The sequence below is a fragment of the Panthera tigris genome, chromosome F2 (assembly GCF_018350195.1).
Source record: "Panthera tigris isolate Pti1 chromosome F2, P.tigris_Pti1_mat1.1, whole genome shotgun sequence".
In the NCBI taxonomy this organism is placed as follows: Eukaryota; Metazoa; Chordata; class Mammalia; order Carnivora; family Felidae; genus Panthera; species Panthera tigris.
In genome coordinates this window covers 51,096,981-51,115,556 of record NC_056676.1, presented here as the reverse complement: position 1 = coordinate 51,115,556, position 18,576 = coordinate 51,096,981, and the positions used below count along the sequence as shown (strand labels likewise).

Here is an 18,576-nt window from a genome sequence, read left to right as displayed (position 1 = left end):
GAAAACCAGAATGGGCAGGAATGGCCTCCAGCAGCACACGTTACTCTTAGTTTTAAACATTAAGGAGTAAGAATTATTGTTTTTTAATTTGTATATCCCCCCAAAAAATTGGTCCAAAGTTTACATCAATTGGATGCCACAGATAACAGAAAAAAGTGTGATCTTATATGCTGATAATTACATCCTTCTGTCAAAAAGCAACTTTAAAAAACAGTTGGAACTGTTAAATATTATCAGAAAGATCTCTGCATATCAATTATATTCAAAGTCATTATTTTTGGCGATCACACTATAACTCCAGATTCCAAAGAGACGGTTTTATACCATCTGTTCTCAAATTGGAGCTTGCATCAGAATCACCTGGAGGGCTTGATAAAATGCAGACTGCTATATCTCAACCCCAGAATTTCTGATTCACTAAGATTAGGGTGGAGCCTCTAGCAAAGTCACAGCTGATGCTCATTCTGCTAACCCAGGGACCACACTTTAAGAACCACACAGTATTCTATACTAGGGACACCTGGGTGGCTCAGTTGGTTAACTGTCAGACGTCAGCTCAGATCATGATCTCGCAGTTTGTGGGTTTGAGCCCCATGTCAGGCTCTAAACTGACAGCTCAGAGCCTGCAGCCTGCTTCCAATTCTGTGTCTCCCTCTCTCTCTGCCCCTCCCTGCTCTCATTCTCTCTCCCTTTCTCTCAAAAATAAATGGACATTAAAAAAATTTTTTTTAAAAAAAGAACCACTCGGTATTCTATTCAGTTTACCTTGGTTTTATTAATGATTAATTTATCCTGATAACCTCAAAGAGAGCTATATTCAAAAATCCAACCTGTGCCATGAGCCATATGGTAGATTAGAACTGCCACAGTACAAGGACTGCTTGATTGTAGAAAGCTATTGCACAAGACCGTACGTAGTATACCCAAAGGTATACTACATTACCCAATGGTACCCAATGGTACCCAACTCTTAGCTTGAAATACATAGCGAGACCTAGGCCAGGGTAGCAGGTACAGAATTGGAATGTCACAAAGAAAGGCACAGGTAAATCAGACTATTGCCACAGAATAGGAAGAGGAATCAATAAAGTTTTGCTCCTGGAGGCAATGAGATGACAGCCACTAGGGCATCAACGCATCCTAACTGGCCTTCAGTTCCTGAACCACATTCTCAATTTTATGTGGCCCAATGGTACAGCTGTCCTGTGTTCCCCTGACACTTTCTTGTACTGCTGTTTCTACAGTACAGAAAGCTTGACTGTGTGCCTGAGATACATGTCCTCATTATTCTAAAGTTATTCCTACAATAACCTGTCCCTACTTAAGATAGACTTGAGTGGGTAGCTTCTTGAAAGTCCAATGAACAAATTTCCAAAAAGATTTTAACAAGATAGGGTTGATGGGATAGCTCTAACAAGATGATGCTTGATATAGATATGTGCTCATTATGGAATTCGAGCTCATATTTGATATCCACATGATAAAATTGACAAAAACAAGACAAAAATGATTCCTCTTGTACTTACAGGAATATACAGCCAAAAAAAAAAAAAAAAAAAAAAGAAGAAGAAGAAGAAGAAGGTAACAGTCTCATACTGTGCTAGGTCAAACCAAACCTGGTTTTTGTGTTAATGTCATATTTTCAACAGAATCAAAGACAAACTAAGGCATGTCCAGACTAGAGTAGGAGGGTCTAGAAATCATGTAACTAAATCAAGGTTAAAAGAACCAACAGGTTTAATTTGGGAAACTTTCAAGAAAGGGAGACGAGTGGAAGAAGATAACTCTTACCTAATAATTTTAGGGCTCTCCCAAGTAACACCAACTACAAGAAAGAAAATAAGATTCTACAGTCTAAATTTCGAAAACCCAGATTATTGTATCTTCCTCTTAAATATCTCCAGTATAGATCAGAATAGAGAACACTGCGTGCCATGCAGTAAATGCTCAATAAAGATTTATTGAATGAATCAGCCCAATAAAGAATTTGTGGTACTGGGGTGCCTGGGTGGCTCAGTCGGCTGAGCGTCCGACTTCGGCTTAGGTCATGATCTCACTGTTTGTGGGTTTGAGCCCCACATTGTGGTCTGTGCTGACAGCTCGGAGCCTGGAGCCTGCTTCTGATTCTGTGTCTCCCTCTCTCTGCCCCTCCCCCACTCATGCTCTGACTCCCTCACTCTCAAAAATGAATGTTTAAAAAAATTGAAAAAAAAAAAGAATTTGTGGTACTGAAATTAAGTAATCTGTTTGAATTACTGCTTCCCCAAAATACTTGATTGTGGTCCCCCCCCCACCTTTCCTCATCATACCTGTTAACATATACTATGAAATCAGTAGTCTTTAGAAGACATTTAGGAAAATGTTCTTTTAGAAATAGTATATGTAGAGTTTGCCAAAATAAAAAATTTTAAAAAGTGGTAACTAAAGTAGTAGCCTTAGATCCAATGTAAAAGAAACCTTGTAACAGTTAGAGAAGCTCAAGACCATAAGAAAGTCTGAGAACTCATAGGAAGGGTTTTGAGGAAAGGCTGGGTTGTTACTTGTAGGAATTTCTATAGATGGGATTCATGGTTTGGGTAATTAATCAAACTGGATGAGGAGTTCCCAGATTCTTAAATCTATAGAAGCACAAATTTGAAAATTAAAATTGGACTTTTGGGCTGAACACTTCTTTTTTTTTTTTTTTTTTTTTTTAATTTTTTTTTCAACGTTTTTTATTTATTTTGGGGACAGAGAGAGACAGAGCATGAACGGGGGAGGGCTGAACACTTCTGATTTTATCAATCAGGGACAGTAATTACTGTTTATTATTACCTTCATCTCATAAAAGAAAGAGCACTTAAAATTTTTTTTAAGGTTTATTTATTTTTGAAGGAGAGAAAGACAGATTGTGAGTGGGGGAGGGGCAGAGAGAGAGGGAGACACAGAATCTGAATATCATGGCCTGAGCCAAAGTCGGACACGTAACTGACTGAGCCACCCAGGCGCCCCAAGAAAGACCATTTTAATACCAAGTAATCATGCTTTATTATTTCAGACTAAGGAAAGAAATTGAGCAAAATCAGACCAATATTTTTTTCTCTTTTATGTTTTAACAGGATGCTTTGCTATTGACTGGCTCTTGTCCATGAAGCTCAACTTTGTAACCAATGCCCTCTGTGACCTCACAGCTTCCTTCTAGATAATATTCTATGATTTTGGGCACATATCCTGTGAATGTCAGCCAATAATTTATAACGATGAGGAGACAAGATTACAAGACAGAGCAGAAGATGACAGAACATGGATCTGAGGAAATTTCTCCATAAGTACAGAGGTTAAAAATCAACAGTACAGAATAGGAACAGGGCTGTTTTATTTTCTTAGATACCAGGAGAGCTCTCACCTTAGCTCAAGTGAGCCAGACCTCTAATCCAGTGCTGAAAATATATCCACCAAACTCTTCAGTGCCCAGTGACAAATGTCTGCATAATTTAGACCCAGACTAACCTTATGGCAGTCAAATCACACCATCTCCATTCTCATGGAAGATCTTTTTTTCTTTAATCCAAATCTTCCCACCGGTAAGATATACATACACTCCCCATTACAATGCCTGGGCTGGGAAATCAGACTGAGTGGTCTGGTGAATGTTCAGCCACTCATGAGTGCAAAGCACCTGCTGAGTACCAGGTGCCAACAACATGTGGGATGACCTCATCCCTGTCCCAGTAGGTGGCTGTCAAGACACATTCTAACTAGGAAGCTGAAATTTCCTGTATCTCATCACACATTTTCTGTTAACAGCTATAACTCAATGCTGACCTTCAATCGATCACATTTACAACCTGCCAAATGTAATAAGCATTTTATACGTCTGTTTTATTCTCCAAACACCAAACTTGAAAAAAACATGGAAGGATATCAAGAGAATTCTCACTTCAAGAAAATTACTTTCTCTTACTCAGTTTATAAGAACTTAAAAGTAATAAACATAATGAATGCTCTCACCATGCAAGAAAATTAATAGATGCCTTTTAAATCTTTTCATACGATCATCTTTACAGTCACTTCAAATACCAAGCTAGTTTTCCACTAAAACACTAAAAAGAAAAAAAAAAAGAGAGAGAGACAGAGAGAGAGAGAGAGAGGTAAGCCAGAAAAACAGACTCTTAACTATAGAGAATAAACTGGGGGGTTGCTGGAAGGGCGGTGGGAAGGGGGGAGCCGCTAACCGGGCAAGGGGCATTAAGGGGGGCACTTGTGATGAGCTCTGGGTGTTATACATAAGTGATGAATCACTAAATTCTACTCCTGAAACTAATATTACACTATATGCTAACTAGAATTTGAATAAAAACTTGAAAAACATTTTTAAAAAACGCTAAAAAGAATATTATAGATTGAAAGGATCATCAAAATTTCAGTGAGCCTGATTCTAGGCAATTTCTGTATCTGAATGCAACTGTACGGTATTCTGAAAACCTCAGGGAAAATGTCTAAGTGAAAATGCACCCCAGGACACCACTTAGTTTGAATTTCAACTTTGTCTGTCATACTCATGAAAGCACTTTGTATCAGTAATCTAAAACCAAAGAGTAGTTAACCTAATCTAATTTTTTTGTCAAATGTTGGAGTAAAACCAATTTTCAATTACAGCAGGAATCTACGAAGCCAGTGTGCATCAAGCTGCAAAACCATCTGGAACAATAACAGCCCTCCTACATGAAATTTATCAGTCAGAAAAGATGGTAAATGTCGCCAAACCTGAGCTTTCCACCACAAGCTCCCAGCTGCAACGGGGAGACCTGGTGTACCTGGCTCTTTCGGGAGAGGTCGCTCTGTCTCTGCTGCCGTGGCTGGGCTGCTCTGAATACTGATTTAGCACTGAAGTTATAAATTCAAGCCCCATTCTATCTAGGCAGACCCAGCTAAAAGGAAGATTTTCACTTGAGTTCAACTTGGTATCTATAATTAATAGTTTGAACTCACCAAATATCACTTATGTGACCTTTATAAATGTGAATGTGAGAACATTGGACTTTCCAAATTCTGAGGAATCAAAACACACCAAAAGGCTCAGGCCTACTTATTATGAAATACAAATATTCATATTACTTGGGAGTAGCATTAACAAACAGCATTGAGCAATGAACTGATTTTGCCCATAACAAAATAGGAGTTTGCTGAAACACCAGTAGGAAAACTTTAATACTATCTGATAAAGAAAAAAATTATTGAAAAAAAAAGAAAGAAAGGCATGAGGGTTAAACGTGACTAAAACCAAATAGCAAAAGAGAAGTAATTATAACCCTGTAGAGAGGCTTTCTGGACAACACATGGTAATGATACATCCAAGGAAGAAGGATAGATTAGCCACACCTCCTTACACAGGCAGGGGCTTGCCTAGGTCAAATAAAAGAAGAATTACTATAAGCTTGTAAGGCCATTTTAACCCAATGTAGGCAATAAAGTCACTTCTAAGCTTTCTTAATTACTGACTCTATAACCCATAGTGTCAAATGAAGGTGGCAGATGTCCATGAATGATTTCTTCTGTGATCTGGATCATGTACCATTGAGAATTAATATCTTGGATTGGAGCCTGTTTGAAATAATTCTGCTCCACCAGAAGTTCCAGACTTTTTCATTTTATAGTCCAATTAAATTAAAACACACCCACCCACACACACACACACACACACACACACACACACACACACACAAGATGGGAGAGGAGAGGGATCGATGTTGTGTTTCCAACTTTTATTTTGCCAAGTAAAGACATAAAGAGAAATAATCTAACTTCTCTCTATAATCAGTACCATAAAAGAAACTATATTTTATCACCAAAGGTGTATAAAGGTAATAGTCTTAGAATAAAGGTGATTTTTTTTTTTCCAAGGAAGAACTCATGGGAGTTTTATGGCAGTATTCTCTCTAAAACACATGTTAGCACTTGGACAGATGTTGTTTATATCTGGCCCCTTGTGAAAACCACACATATATTAAACAACCAGTACAGAAGAGACATTTCACTGCTTAATGCATTTTTATGTTTATATATTGAAATTAGCCTTAAGTTTGTGGTGGTGAGAAATTTAAAAATAAATGTGAAATATAAGTTGGATAATTGATAATACACTCTCAATTTCCACAATTTATAAAAACGTTCATCGATCTCTATAAAACTCCTTAATGGAAGACAGAATATTTCTATTGATGAAATATCTTTTATATCATGCCCCTAATTATTCAGAAATATCAGGTTTGTTGAATCTCTTCAAATGGATGATAATGAGACACAGGCTATATTCATGAAAAAGGTTTTTCATTAACTTACTTTTTTTCTTTCATTATTACATCTTATTAATCATATCTGCTGAGTATATTAAGAATACAATATGAATTGCTTTCATAAAATCTGAAGATCACAGAGAGGTCTTTTTGAAATAGAAATAAGATCAAGACTCTGCTCCCAACACTCAATTCTTCCCATTACTGAATTTCACTGAATTTACGTTTTATATGAATTTTCACCTGTAATCTGGTCAGTGAGGGCAAAGTTTCCTATCTTAACACATCTAGAATATAATCCAGTCTTCCTCATGCTCAGCATGTCCCCCTGATACCTCTATCAGCTCAGTTCCTGGGACTCTCCCCTCTACTGCCTGTTTCTAGCAAACTAGTTTCCTTGATGTTTCCTCAAACACAACAGGGACATGTTACTCTTACAGCCTTTGCCCTTCCCGTTTCTCTGCCTGAACTGGTTTTCTGCTAGGACTTATATTGGTTATTCCCTCTCTGCTTAAATGTTGTCACCCTGTCCAAGAGGCTTTTCTTGACCAATTCCCCACTCCCCACCATCACTCTTTTTACTCTGCTTGGTTATCCTTCAAAATATTTGTCACTATCGAGTATTACAAAACATATTTGTTTATTCTGTTTATGTCTGTCTTCAGCACTAGAATATAAGCTTAATGAGAGTAGGGACTTCTGTTGCGTTTATCATCCTATTCTATCCACAGCATTGAAAACTGCATCTTGTAGGCACTCAAAAATGTTTGTTGACTGAAGCCACGAATGAATATAAATGTAAGAAAATATTTTCTAATTTATATAAAAATAATGTACTGCTGGTCTAGATCAAATTAAACTCGACTAATCTATCTCTCTAACTGCACAGGTATTATTGTTAAGTTCCTGTGAAACTTGTAACAACAAAACTATTCTTTAAAAAAAGAACATAAAACCAAGTATAAATGAATACATCTGTTTTAGTGACTGTCCAATTGAGTTGAAAAATGTTTTTTCTTAACTACACTGCAATAGTTTTAAAATCAAGGTAAACTCTCTTCACAATCTTAAAAACAAATCAAAAATAAATCCAATAAGCAAACAAACAAAAAAAAGACAATGGGGGATATATACCAGGATGACACAGTCATTGAAAATTTTATACACCAATGGCAAAGGATGTTTAAGATTACAAAATTTAATTTTGATCATGCTAAAAAAACATACCTTAACCTACATAACTTTTAATAACTAAAAGTATTTCATAGACCATTCAGTGGCCTTTATCTTAATTATTCAAGTCCAAAAGGACTGGTGTTTCATAACTCTAGTCCTCAGGGTTGAAATGGACTGCCCAGTTTTATGTTAAATTTTCTATGGCCTAAGGAAATATTGCCATGATAATTCACTCTAGTTCTTTTACAAGAAAGTACATTATGATTCCCCTGGGAATGACGAAAAGACATTATTTCAAAGCATGTATATAGACCTGGATGATATTCAAAAGGAAAATCATATGGCCCATTGTCGAGCCCTGAAGAGCACTTGGCTTTAGTGTAAACATATTTTCTCAATACTGACTGTGAATTGCTGATAATCAATCACCTGTTTCTAATGACTTGTGACCAACGGCAAGTTTGGGAAGGAGGCCTGGTCAAGGTCACAGGTATAGGCTTTGGCCAGAGAAGACAGTAGAACTAATTGGTCTCTGTGGGAAGTGAACCTGCAACCTCAAATTCCTTAACTTCACAGGATAACAAACTCCTCTAAGCTGGCCAAGATTTACCAATTTTCTTCAAAATGTGATTTGTGTCTAGTTGGCACTAATGTTTAAGAACAAACAAAAATATTCTGTTTAACTAATTATTTGGTTATTCAAGGAGAAAGGATTTGAAGTTGATATATGCAAAAAAGTATCCAGGTTTCCTATAAATGTTTAATTTTTAAAAAGCCATTTCTGAAGGCACACAGCTCAAAGCCAAACATGATCAGGGATACTAAAATATAATGTGTTTACTTAAAGTGTCAAGCCAAAATCAAAATAGGATTAATCACATTAATAATGAAGAGATTTCTTTTAAATTTTTAAAATTTTTATTTTAGAGACAGAGAGTGTGTGAGCAGGGGAGAGGGGCAGAGGAACACAGAGAGACTCTCAAACAGGCTCCATGCTCAGCACAGAGACTGACATCGGGCTTGATCCCACGACCCTGGGATCATGACCTAAGCGGAAATCAAGAGTCAGCTGCTCAACCGACTGAACCACCCAGGCACCCCAATAATGGAATTTCTATTTGAAAAGGTATATTATGAATAGAAAGAGATACCGAAATTATTCAGAATTTGGTAAACTGACTTCCATCCAATTGTGATTTCGGAAATATATTTTTATCCCTCTTGAATTTTCATTTTGGCTCTTTTATTCTCTCTTCTCATTCTCTCCTACTTCATTTGCTCTTTATTCTCTACTAAACTCAAATTACTCTTCTGTATTCTGGATCTACTTTTTTACAAGCTGAACATCCCCACTTACATGAGGATTCCTAAATTTTAGGCTCTAAAACATACTCTCTCTTTCCAGCATCTTAACATAATAGTTATTCATTCAATGCACTTACCATCCTGGGAAATACAGTATCTCACCACCTAAGCTTTTCCTATCACTCAGAAAGCCCTGTCTTTTTTTCAATTAGAAATATTAGCTTTATATTTATGTCTAACCTTTTCTCTCTCTCTTCCAATAATAAACTGTTGACAATTCTGACTTTTACCATTTACTATACAACTCGGGGTAAAAACTTCCCTTTGCAGTCTTTCTACTTATCCACATTTTTCCCACTGTGGGTTTTGATCCCTTCAAAAAGAGAAGATTCACGTATCTATTTCCCTCTGCCTTTACTGCCCCTGAGAGGCTGCCATTTAACAGTGTAGGAAAAGTGGTTCACGGAATAGCAGTTAAGGCAACCTTTGAGAAAAGACTGATTTTTCCTCTGTCCTTAATATAGATAGAATGCCTCTGTCTCTCCAGAATCTTTTTTTCTTTCCTCCTAAATGCAGGTACCAAAGAATGGTACCGAGTGATTCACTTCATTTATTCTTTAATTGTTTTTTTTTTAATGTTTATTTATTTTTGAGAGAGACAGAGACAGAGCTTGAGCAGGGGAGGGGCAGAGAGAGAGGGAGACACAGAATCCGAAGCAGCTCCAGGCTCTGAGCTGTCAGCACAGAGCCCGACGTGGGGCTTGAACTCACGGACCATGAGAACATGATCAACCGACTGAGTCACCCAGGCACCCCTTTTCTTCATTTATTCTTTAAAGAAGAACTTAAATTAAAACATTATAATGCAAATAATCTGCCAAAGAAAAGCATATACACTTCTAATTTTGCATCTTTCTCATTTCTAGGATTCTAACACACTATTACTTTTGGATAAAGAAGGTAAATCAAATTAATTTTCATCTCCTACCAGAGTTTTATTGAACTTACCAACCTTCATAATAGTGTTTTACACTATAAACATATCCAATGAAGATCATTTACCACTTCTAAATTTAGTCAATACATCAGTAACTCACACAACCCAGACTTTGCTATATTTTCAATCTATGAGCATCCATGATGGAATGTTTGTTGACTTTTGATAAAATCCTATTAATCAGCTGTAAGTAAATATTTCCTTGACAATTAGCACATTTTCAATGTTTATGGGGGATTTTAGCATACATGACAGCTAATTTTCTAAAGTAAAAAAAGAGATGAATTGATAAGATATTTTCTCAGAAACATATATTTTCTCCATAGCCTTGATGTCTGTAATCCAGGGAGCTACAACAGCATAGGGCCTCACCAGGTGCCCTGGATGACACAGTACCTTGTGACCCAGCAGTATTTGAATAATTTTCCTCATGACAGAAGTATTTACAATAGTAAAAAGTGAAAATTAGAAAACACACAAAGGTCCAATCCAGATGAATGAAATAAATAACATTACTACCATACAATGTCACTCAGCCTTTACATGTGATGATGTCATTCTATCTCCATCAGAGAGATGACCCTAGAATTATACATTGAAAACAGAAGATGGCAAAATATCACGCATGGTTTGAGTTGTTTTGCAAAAATATGTGAGTATATATAGAAAAGAAGATACCTCAGCATTTTTAACAGTGGCTTTCTAGGTATGGTAGGGTTTTGGTCATTTTTTATTTCTGCTTTATACTTTTCCATAGTGTTTGACTGTTTGTAATCAGTATACTGATTTATTTTTAGGAGTAAATGTAAGAGATGTACAGCATTCCTGAAAAATAAGCCATCTCTTCCCATGCAGGAAAAACACATATCCATTTTATTTCCCCAAACACCCTGGCCATACCTTTCAGAAAACTTACCACATTAAATCAGTTATTTGATTATTCTGTCTTGTTGGCTAAGAGATGAGCTCCTATAAGAGCAGTCGTTACTTTTTACTAAGACTGCATCTCTGTATTCAGCACGGGGCATGGCACGTTACTAATGCTCAATGGATTTTGAGTGGCTAGTTGGCTTTTTTACTTTCATTCATCCAGTGTCTTCTTTCTCCCATACATGGCTCTGGTTCAATTACCTTCACCTCTGCCAGGTGCCACAGTCTTTAAGATACTGTGAACAAAAGCTGAAATGTGCTCAGGCATCACGACAAAAACCAACTTGGGGTCAAAAAGATGGCATTTTGCAAAATCAGTTAAGACATACTAGGATCTCTCTCTCTGAATACTGGTTAACATATGTAACCATAACACTAATATAATGGGAGCTAAGGGAGCAGTAGAGCCAGGGGGAGTCGAAAGTACTTGATTTAGTAATGGAGGGTCTCTATGAGATGGACAATTGAAGAGCCATGTTGGTTGAATTATAGCAAAGAGCTGATACCTCTCTGTTGTGCCTGTTTTGTATCAAGAGGAAAACCTGACAATTCCTACCCTGTAACATGACTAGTGGAACTAAGATTTACATTGTGTAGTTTAGGTAGTTCATCTTACATAATTTTGGAGATTCACCTAAGTTTCTAAGAACAACAACCTTTTCACCTCCTCTAGGAAATTAGGGGGCTCATCTACTGCCTCCACGTTCTACCCTCAATACTATTCTAATCCCTGATAGTGTTTCCAGGTGTAGAGATACACTTCCTTCCAGGAGAGGCTCCAGATGTCTATATTTGAGGAAATAAGGGGAAAAATTCTGGTTGGAAATGGGAACTAGGGCACTCACCTCGAAACTACACACACACATAGCAAGGGTATTGCTTTACTCAGATAGTGTTGGTTTTTATATGGATAGTTCAGCAGCTAGGAGTACCAACTAGCTGCCTGAATTCATATCCTAATTCTGCTATTTAGTGGCTGTAGCATACTGGGCACCTTTCACTTAACTTTCAGTACCTATATTTTCTACTTGTGGAAACGCAAATAGCTACTACATCTCTAATAAGGTTGTGTGAGGAGTATGTGGGTCAATATCCAAACAGTCTCTAAAAAAGGGCCTGGCACATGGTAAATGCCATGTAAATGTTCACTTTTGATAATATTTACTTAGCTGTCATGTCATAAAAATTTTGTTTTGAAATGAATGTTTTAAAATGTTATATATATGCCCATATAATTATATATACACATATATTATATATATATATATAATATTAATCTTATAAAAACATAAAAAAACAGGTTGAAGATGATTATCAGGGAAGAAGCACAGAAAGTCCTTTCAAATACCCCTCGGTATCACACCATTCCCCTCTTTGTGCTATAGACATAGGAGGACTCTTTTTCAATTCTCTGTGCCTCTTCATGTCTCCTGTTAATTACCACTGCTACCAGAAACAATTCTTTCCCTCAGATCATAGCCTGGAACCTGTCACCTATCGTCTGTCACATGTCCATGGATGTCTATAATTGATTTTGTACATCCCTTTGTCTCTATCTCAACCGACATCAACTCAATCATTGCCTCCCCCTGGAAGTTATTTACTGAACAGGAAGATTCATGAAACATCTGTTGTATGTTACCATGTAATTCTTATAATCAATTCCTACTACTCTCCTCACCTGACTGGCACTGCATAGTTTCCTAGAAACTTGGGTATTTCCTAGATTGTATTTCTTTTTGAGATTCTATATGAAAGGGCCAAATTATTGAATATATATATTTTTTCAAATGTCATACCCATAAGTCCTAGAGCAAGGAAGTTTCTTTTAATATGTAAAAAGGTAATTTTCTTATGCTACATATTTAAAAGCTGGGAGGATTGCTTGGATAGTGGTTAACATGAACGTATATTTTCTAAATTCTTAGGTTGTGTGCAGGGATCACAATTAGGCACCCCCGTCCATTAAGCCTCAGAGTTAATTTTAAAATCAACACACGGATATAATTAGATATGTACAGTGTCAAGGTAGGCAGACCAAACTGTTCGCAGACTGAGGTGGGTTTTGACTATAAACTCTGCTAACATTATAAAGGTAGCTGAACAGAGGGGAGTCTGACAGAAGCGGAATTCAAAAGAGGCACAGAGATGAAGACTGGCGTCTTACTCTAATTCCTGGCCATGAAGAAGCTGCCCTGAGAAACAGATGGAGGCGTCTGGCAGAGACAGCCTTACTGACAGACATATCCCGCCAGGTGTACTCTATCCTGAGTCCCTCGAACACTGGAAGCATCTAACTCCCCTTGCTCTGATTATGCGGTCATCGTCCAAGCCTCCGACTTAAGATTCCCATGTCGTTTTCCACAGTTACAGGATGGACTGGTCAGGCCAAATCAAGCATCCGTAAAAGTTATGTATCTTCTTTTAAAGTAATAATCTGTGAAACAAGTTTCTTTTCCAACGTCAGTCAGTATTTTCATGTCTTGGTTTCTAGATTTCGATGAAGAGAGCCAGACCGTGGGCTACAATAATTTCACTAAACGAATGTAATTAATGCCTAACTCCACACTGTTGTATGATGGGGTGACACTGGCAAAAGAGATGAAGAAGTCCCTGTAGGGAAATCTAATGTGGAACGTTCTGTGTAGCCAGAATTAAGGGTACTGTTGGATGAAAATATCCAAGAATTATTTCTATAAAATTTGTACCTTTGACATGGGAAGAATTCTAACAAATTTCAGATATACGAATTCTGTAAGATATCCCCACAACCAAAAGAAATGTTTTAGGATCAAAATATTAATTCACCATTGAATTACCTATTCTGCATTTTTCACTCATTTGTACCTCATAAGTGTGTAGAGCAGCTACTAAATTCTAAGAGGTGTGCTAGACAGTTGGGCTGGAAACACAACATACATTCTCTTTGTCTGGGCTGGAAACACACATACATTCAATGTGTTTTGTATGGCCTAACATCACATTGAAGAGATGGCCTCTGACCAAGCCATTACATCACATCAAGTCAACTGTTAACTGAGGTACACACCAAGGACAGGTTCAAGTGTTTGCCCTGTCCTGATTCTGTGAACCAGGACACACCACACCTATCTTGAGATATGACAGTCACAGCTGTGTTTTAATCGCCTCCACCTTCTCCTCTTTCCCCTGTTCTCCTTTCTGTCCTCTCCCCTTCATCTTTCTCTTTCTTGTTTGGCATGCAGCCTGCTTTTTGAAGATTCACCTCCAACACAATCATTTGTCAGGAGTATAATTTCCTTAAATAAATATGTCCTTAATATTTTCCAGGGGTTTGAAGGGCTTCACACATTCTACAGAATTTTTTTCCTTTTTTAAAAAAAATTTTTTTAATGTTTATTTTATTTTTGAGAGAGAGAGACAGAGACAGAGACAGAGACAGAGACAGAGTGTGAGCAGGGGAGGAGCAGAGAGAGAGGGAAACATAGAATTTGAAGCAGGCTCCAGGCTCCAAGCTGTCAGCACAGAGCCCAATGCGGCGCTCGAACTCACGAACTATGAGATCATGACCTGAGCCGAAGTCGGACGCTTAACCGACTGAACCACCCAGGCGCCCCTAATTCATTTTTTTTTTAAACTGAGATCTTTAGCACCCAGTAAAAATCCAAAGACATATTCTAGGGAGTCCATAAAAATTGGGTCCTTCAGAAACACTACTCTCAATCTAAACAACCAATTCTACCCTTTGCCCTGAAGAAATTGCTCACCTAATAAAAATAAATACATGGAGCTAAATTGCAGAAACCAGTCTGTAATGTAATGCTATTTATATTCCTGGCACAAACTGAAGACAACGATGAAATGGACTCCTATGAAAATGGACAGGATTACCAGGTTCTTCTTACATTCACATATTGAATACTGTATAATATCTGTATTACATAATCTGTATTTTTATATATTATACAATCTGTATCTGTATTATATAATATTATATAATCTGTTTCTGTATTATTATAATATCTGTATAATGTCACTTACTCAGCTCTTTATATTTAAAAAAAAAGAATCCAAAGTTCAAAAAACTGGCTTCCAATTCATCCCCACTAGTATTGCTCTTTGTTGCCATAGAAAAGTTGTTGATTATACGCCAAAAAAAAAAAAAAAAAAAAAAATTGCACACTTCTTATTTTAAATTACAAACAGCACTGAAACATGAACTAGAAGTCAAAGATTATTCAGAATGCCAGTTATTTAGAGATGTGAATCCACGGGGGAATTTTCTCTTCCATAATGGAGTTCCATTCAGTTTAGTTTGGGTAGATACGTTGAACTAGGAGGCTTGAAGAAAAGCACTGATGAAAAAAAGACCTATCCCACCCTTACAGCTGCCCTTACGGCCTGTTATTCCTGCTCCCAGGAACAGAACAGTAGCTAGGACCACTGAATGAGTATTTAATTCCTACTTAACTCTCCCCTAGGTATCGAGAAAGAAAGGTATGATATGTTATTCGGATTCATAAAAGCATTGAACCCGTTCCAGAGTCTGTAGATACCACAATGCTGAAAGTCTTAAAATTTTAACTCTAGGTAGCTCTCCTTACCTTAACACAGGACAACAATCTCTGGAAACCAGATTTTTCAGTTTCTTTTTCTGCTCCGGTTCTGACAATAAAACTTTCTCACAAAATACTGCTTCATGCTATGCATGGATTTGGACTGTAGGTTAGAAAGTGATTCACTTACCATGATAAATTAGATACAGACATTGCAGCAATTTACAGAGGAGTCTTGTGGAACAGTCTTCTCTAGATTTCAGAATAGGGAACGAGTAGGTCAAGTAGACAAGACCACCGGGAATTCGCTGCTGGAATGATGCACTTCAAGTTTGAAATAACCTATAAAGAAAAGAAATAAAATGATATCTATAGTACCCAGTCTATATGACTTTTCACAAATGTATTTCACCCAGGTCGATAGTTTTGCCATGGTATAAGACACAGAAAAATACATTTTTCTTAAAATATAAGACATGTTATAAACCAAAGATAAAATTAAATCACGCATATGATAAGCTGAATGCTTTACCTTTAAATTAAGTTTAAAGATGAATACAGTGTTCATTCCCTGAAGGAGAGAACACAGGGAAAGAACAGAATGTGTTTTTAGAGGCACCAATTTTTTTCTCCATATGGTTAATCAGTTATGCTCTCTAAATTAGTTTTATATCCTTGTGATAAAAGGATCAAAACAAAGATCCTAATTGGCCACTGCACACATAAAAAAAAAAAAAACAAAAAAACAAAAAAACAACTCCCTGGCACAAATTATTATCATGTCCAAAACTGTAACAAAAAAATCATTCGCTACTACCTCGGAGAAAATATGAATTCATACTGAGTAACTTGTGGGAGGTAAGCCTATACGTATTTACCTAACATTTCCACACACTTTTTATGAGTATCTACTCTATACTGTATCCCATGATCTTGAACCAAAATTTTCATAGGGTACAATTAAATCCATGGTACTATATTAATTAAGCAGTTTAGTTCAGGTCATTAATCCAGTACTGTTCAATTAAACATTTAATGAGGATATACTATGTGCACGTATACTTCCTAGGTAGAGTTCAGGGATAGGGATGAACGACACATAAAGAAGGCATGTTTCTGCCTTCAAAGAATGTTTTATGTAAAAAATATGACTATAGGGGCACCTGGGTGACGTCGGTTAAGTGTCCGACTTCAGCTCAGGTCATGATCCCAGGGCTCATGAGTTCAAGCCCAGCATCGGGCTCTGTGCTGACAGCTCAGAGCCTGGAGCCCACTTTGGATTCTGTGTCTCCTTTTCTCTCTGCCCCTCCTCTGCTTGTGCTCTTTCTCTCAAAAATAAATAAACATTAAAAAAATATGATTATAATAAACTGGAGTAAGTGTTCTAATAAAGATTTACACAGAGTATATGGGAACAAGAAGAGAAGCTTTCAGCCCCATCATCGGTATTTAGAAAAAAAAAAAACAACAACACCCAAACTCAGAGTGGCTTAGAAAAGACCATTGATATTTCTCTCTCCTATAGACAAATCTTGAGTCTTAAGAAGTCCAGGCAGTTACGGCAATTCCATAAACACCAGAGAAGGAGGCTTCCCTCTTGTCATTCTACCATTCTCAACCTGTGGTCCCCTTCATGTTCCAAGTGGCTGTGAGCTCCAGAGAGTACCGGTGTCCTGGTCAGCAAGAAGGAAGAAGGAAAGAGGGATGCTTCCTAAAATTTACACATGCCATTTCTGCTTGCATTTCATTGGCCAGAGCTTAGTCACTTGGCCACTCTTATTCTAAGGGAGATTGGCAAATGCAGCCATCATTCTGGGCAGCCACAAACCAAGGTCCCGATTACAAAATGGGGATAAAAGTGGGTACGGAGAAAACTAGCATTGTCTGCCATTATGTTTGTGACTCAATGACCTTTACCCACAATATTTTATGGTTCTGTACTTACTACAAAGTGACAAACAGGGGACAGAGGTGAAGTGTAATAAGTCCATTGTTTGTTGGTAACTTTAACATATTTTATATATAATTTTGAATATCAAACTTCCTCAGTTTTCTTAAATCCTTCATAGAACCAACAAACTATTTTGTGTGCCCTATTATTTATCAGACTCTAAGTACTAAGGATGCAAAAACTAATAAAATATGGTCTTTGCACATAAAGAATTCACTGTCTAACATAGATGCCATCATGTAAAAAAATAAAACAAAGCAAAATGCACTCTGAAAATTGCTGTGTATTTACAAGGGCGTATGAGAAGCTACAGGGGGATAGAGAAAGAATAATTCTAATGGAGTCTAATTTTAATAGACCCCAACTGCCAGTTAAGTAAGCAGCTATAAAATCTGTATCCTAAATTATCTTCTTACATGCCAAAAGAGGTTTTCAAGTCCACCCTGCCGTTGGTTAATTGTTAAAGCATATGGACTTACATCTATTAAGGACAGGGGAGCTCCAAATTCTGCTCCCAAAATTGGTAACTTCAAACTCTCAAGATCTGTATTATCTGATTCTTATCAAGAGTTCCGTTACCAAAAAAAAAAAAAAAAATGTATGTAATATTGTCTGAGGTAATTCATTCTAGATAATCTAATTTTTTAAATGTTTATTTATTTATTTTTGAGAGACAGCAAGAACATGCTGTGGAACAGGGGCAGAGAGAGAGGGTAACAGGATCCCAAGCAGGCTCTGCACTGTCAGCACAGAGCCTGATGTGAAGCTCAAACTCAGTAACAGTGAGATCATGATCTGAACCAAAATCAAGAGTCGGATGCTTATCCAACTGAGCCACCCAAGTGCCCCTAGATAATCTTAGTTCTTAATTCTTAATTCTATTTTAGAGAGCCGTGTATCTGGATGTCATTATTTTAATATGTAACCAAATTACTTTCACTGAATTATACTTTGGGGTTTTGCCAAGAGTTTGCATTGAGGGGTATCATTAAAGATAATAATAAATAAACAAGCAAAATCTAGGCCTGTGAAATTAGCTATAAGGTTTAGTGGGATATTTGCCAACACAAAAATGTTGCCCTTATGTGCACTAAAAGCAAAAAATGTGTCAGATTTCAACACCAAGAAATTATTTTAAATTTCTTAATTGCTTTAATCCTACGGGGACATTACGCTTCTTTCTTTGCTTTAACTTATGGGAAGTTCTGCAACAAACTTGTCACTTTTCTTTAAGAATTATTCTTAGGCCTCAAGGTCTATATTTTTATCCAAACTTTTTTTTCCTTTTCTGGCAACTTTAATTTTTAATGTGTTTTTGATAAACACACATACATTATACAAACATATGCACATACTATATATATGTAAATACCTATAAAACCCTCCCTAAGTCTTATTTAGAGTGAC

General features: G+C 36.9%; 1 protein-coding gene across 2 annotated transcripts in view; it reads right to left on the bottom strand.

The window, feature by feature from the left end:
* OXR1 (oxidation resistance 1) overlaps positions 1–15,446 on the bottom strand; it is a 363,189-nt gene extending 347,743 nt beyond the window's left edge. For both annotated transcript variants that reach the window (XM_042973624.1, XM_042973627.1), the window contains exon 1: positions 15,409–15,446. In XM_042973624.1, coding sequence (XP_042829558.1) covers positions 15,409–15,431 — 23 coding nt within the window. In that variant the 5' untranslated portion in view covers positions 15,432–15,446. The remainder of the gene's footprint in view (positions 1–15,408) is intronic.
* Positions 15,447–18,576: the final 3,130 nt, after the last annotated feature.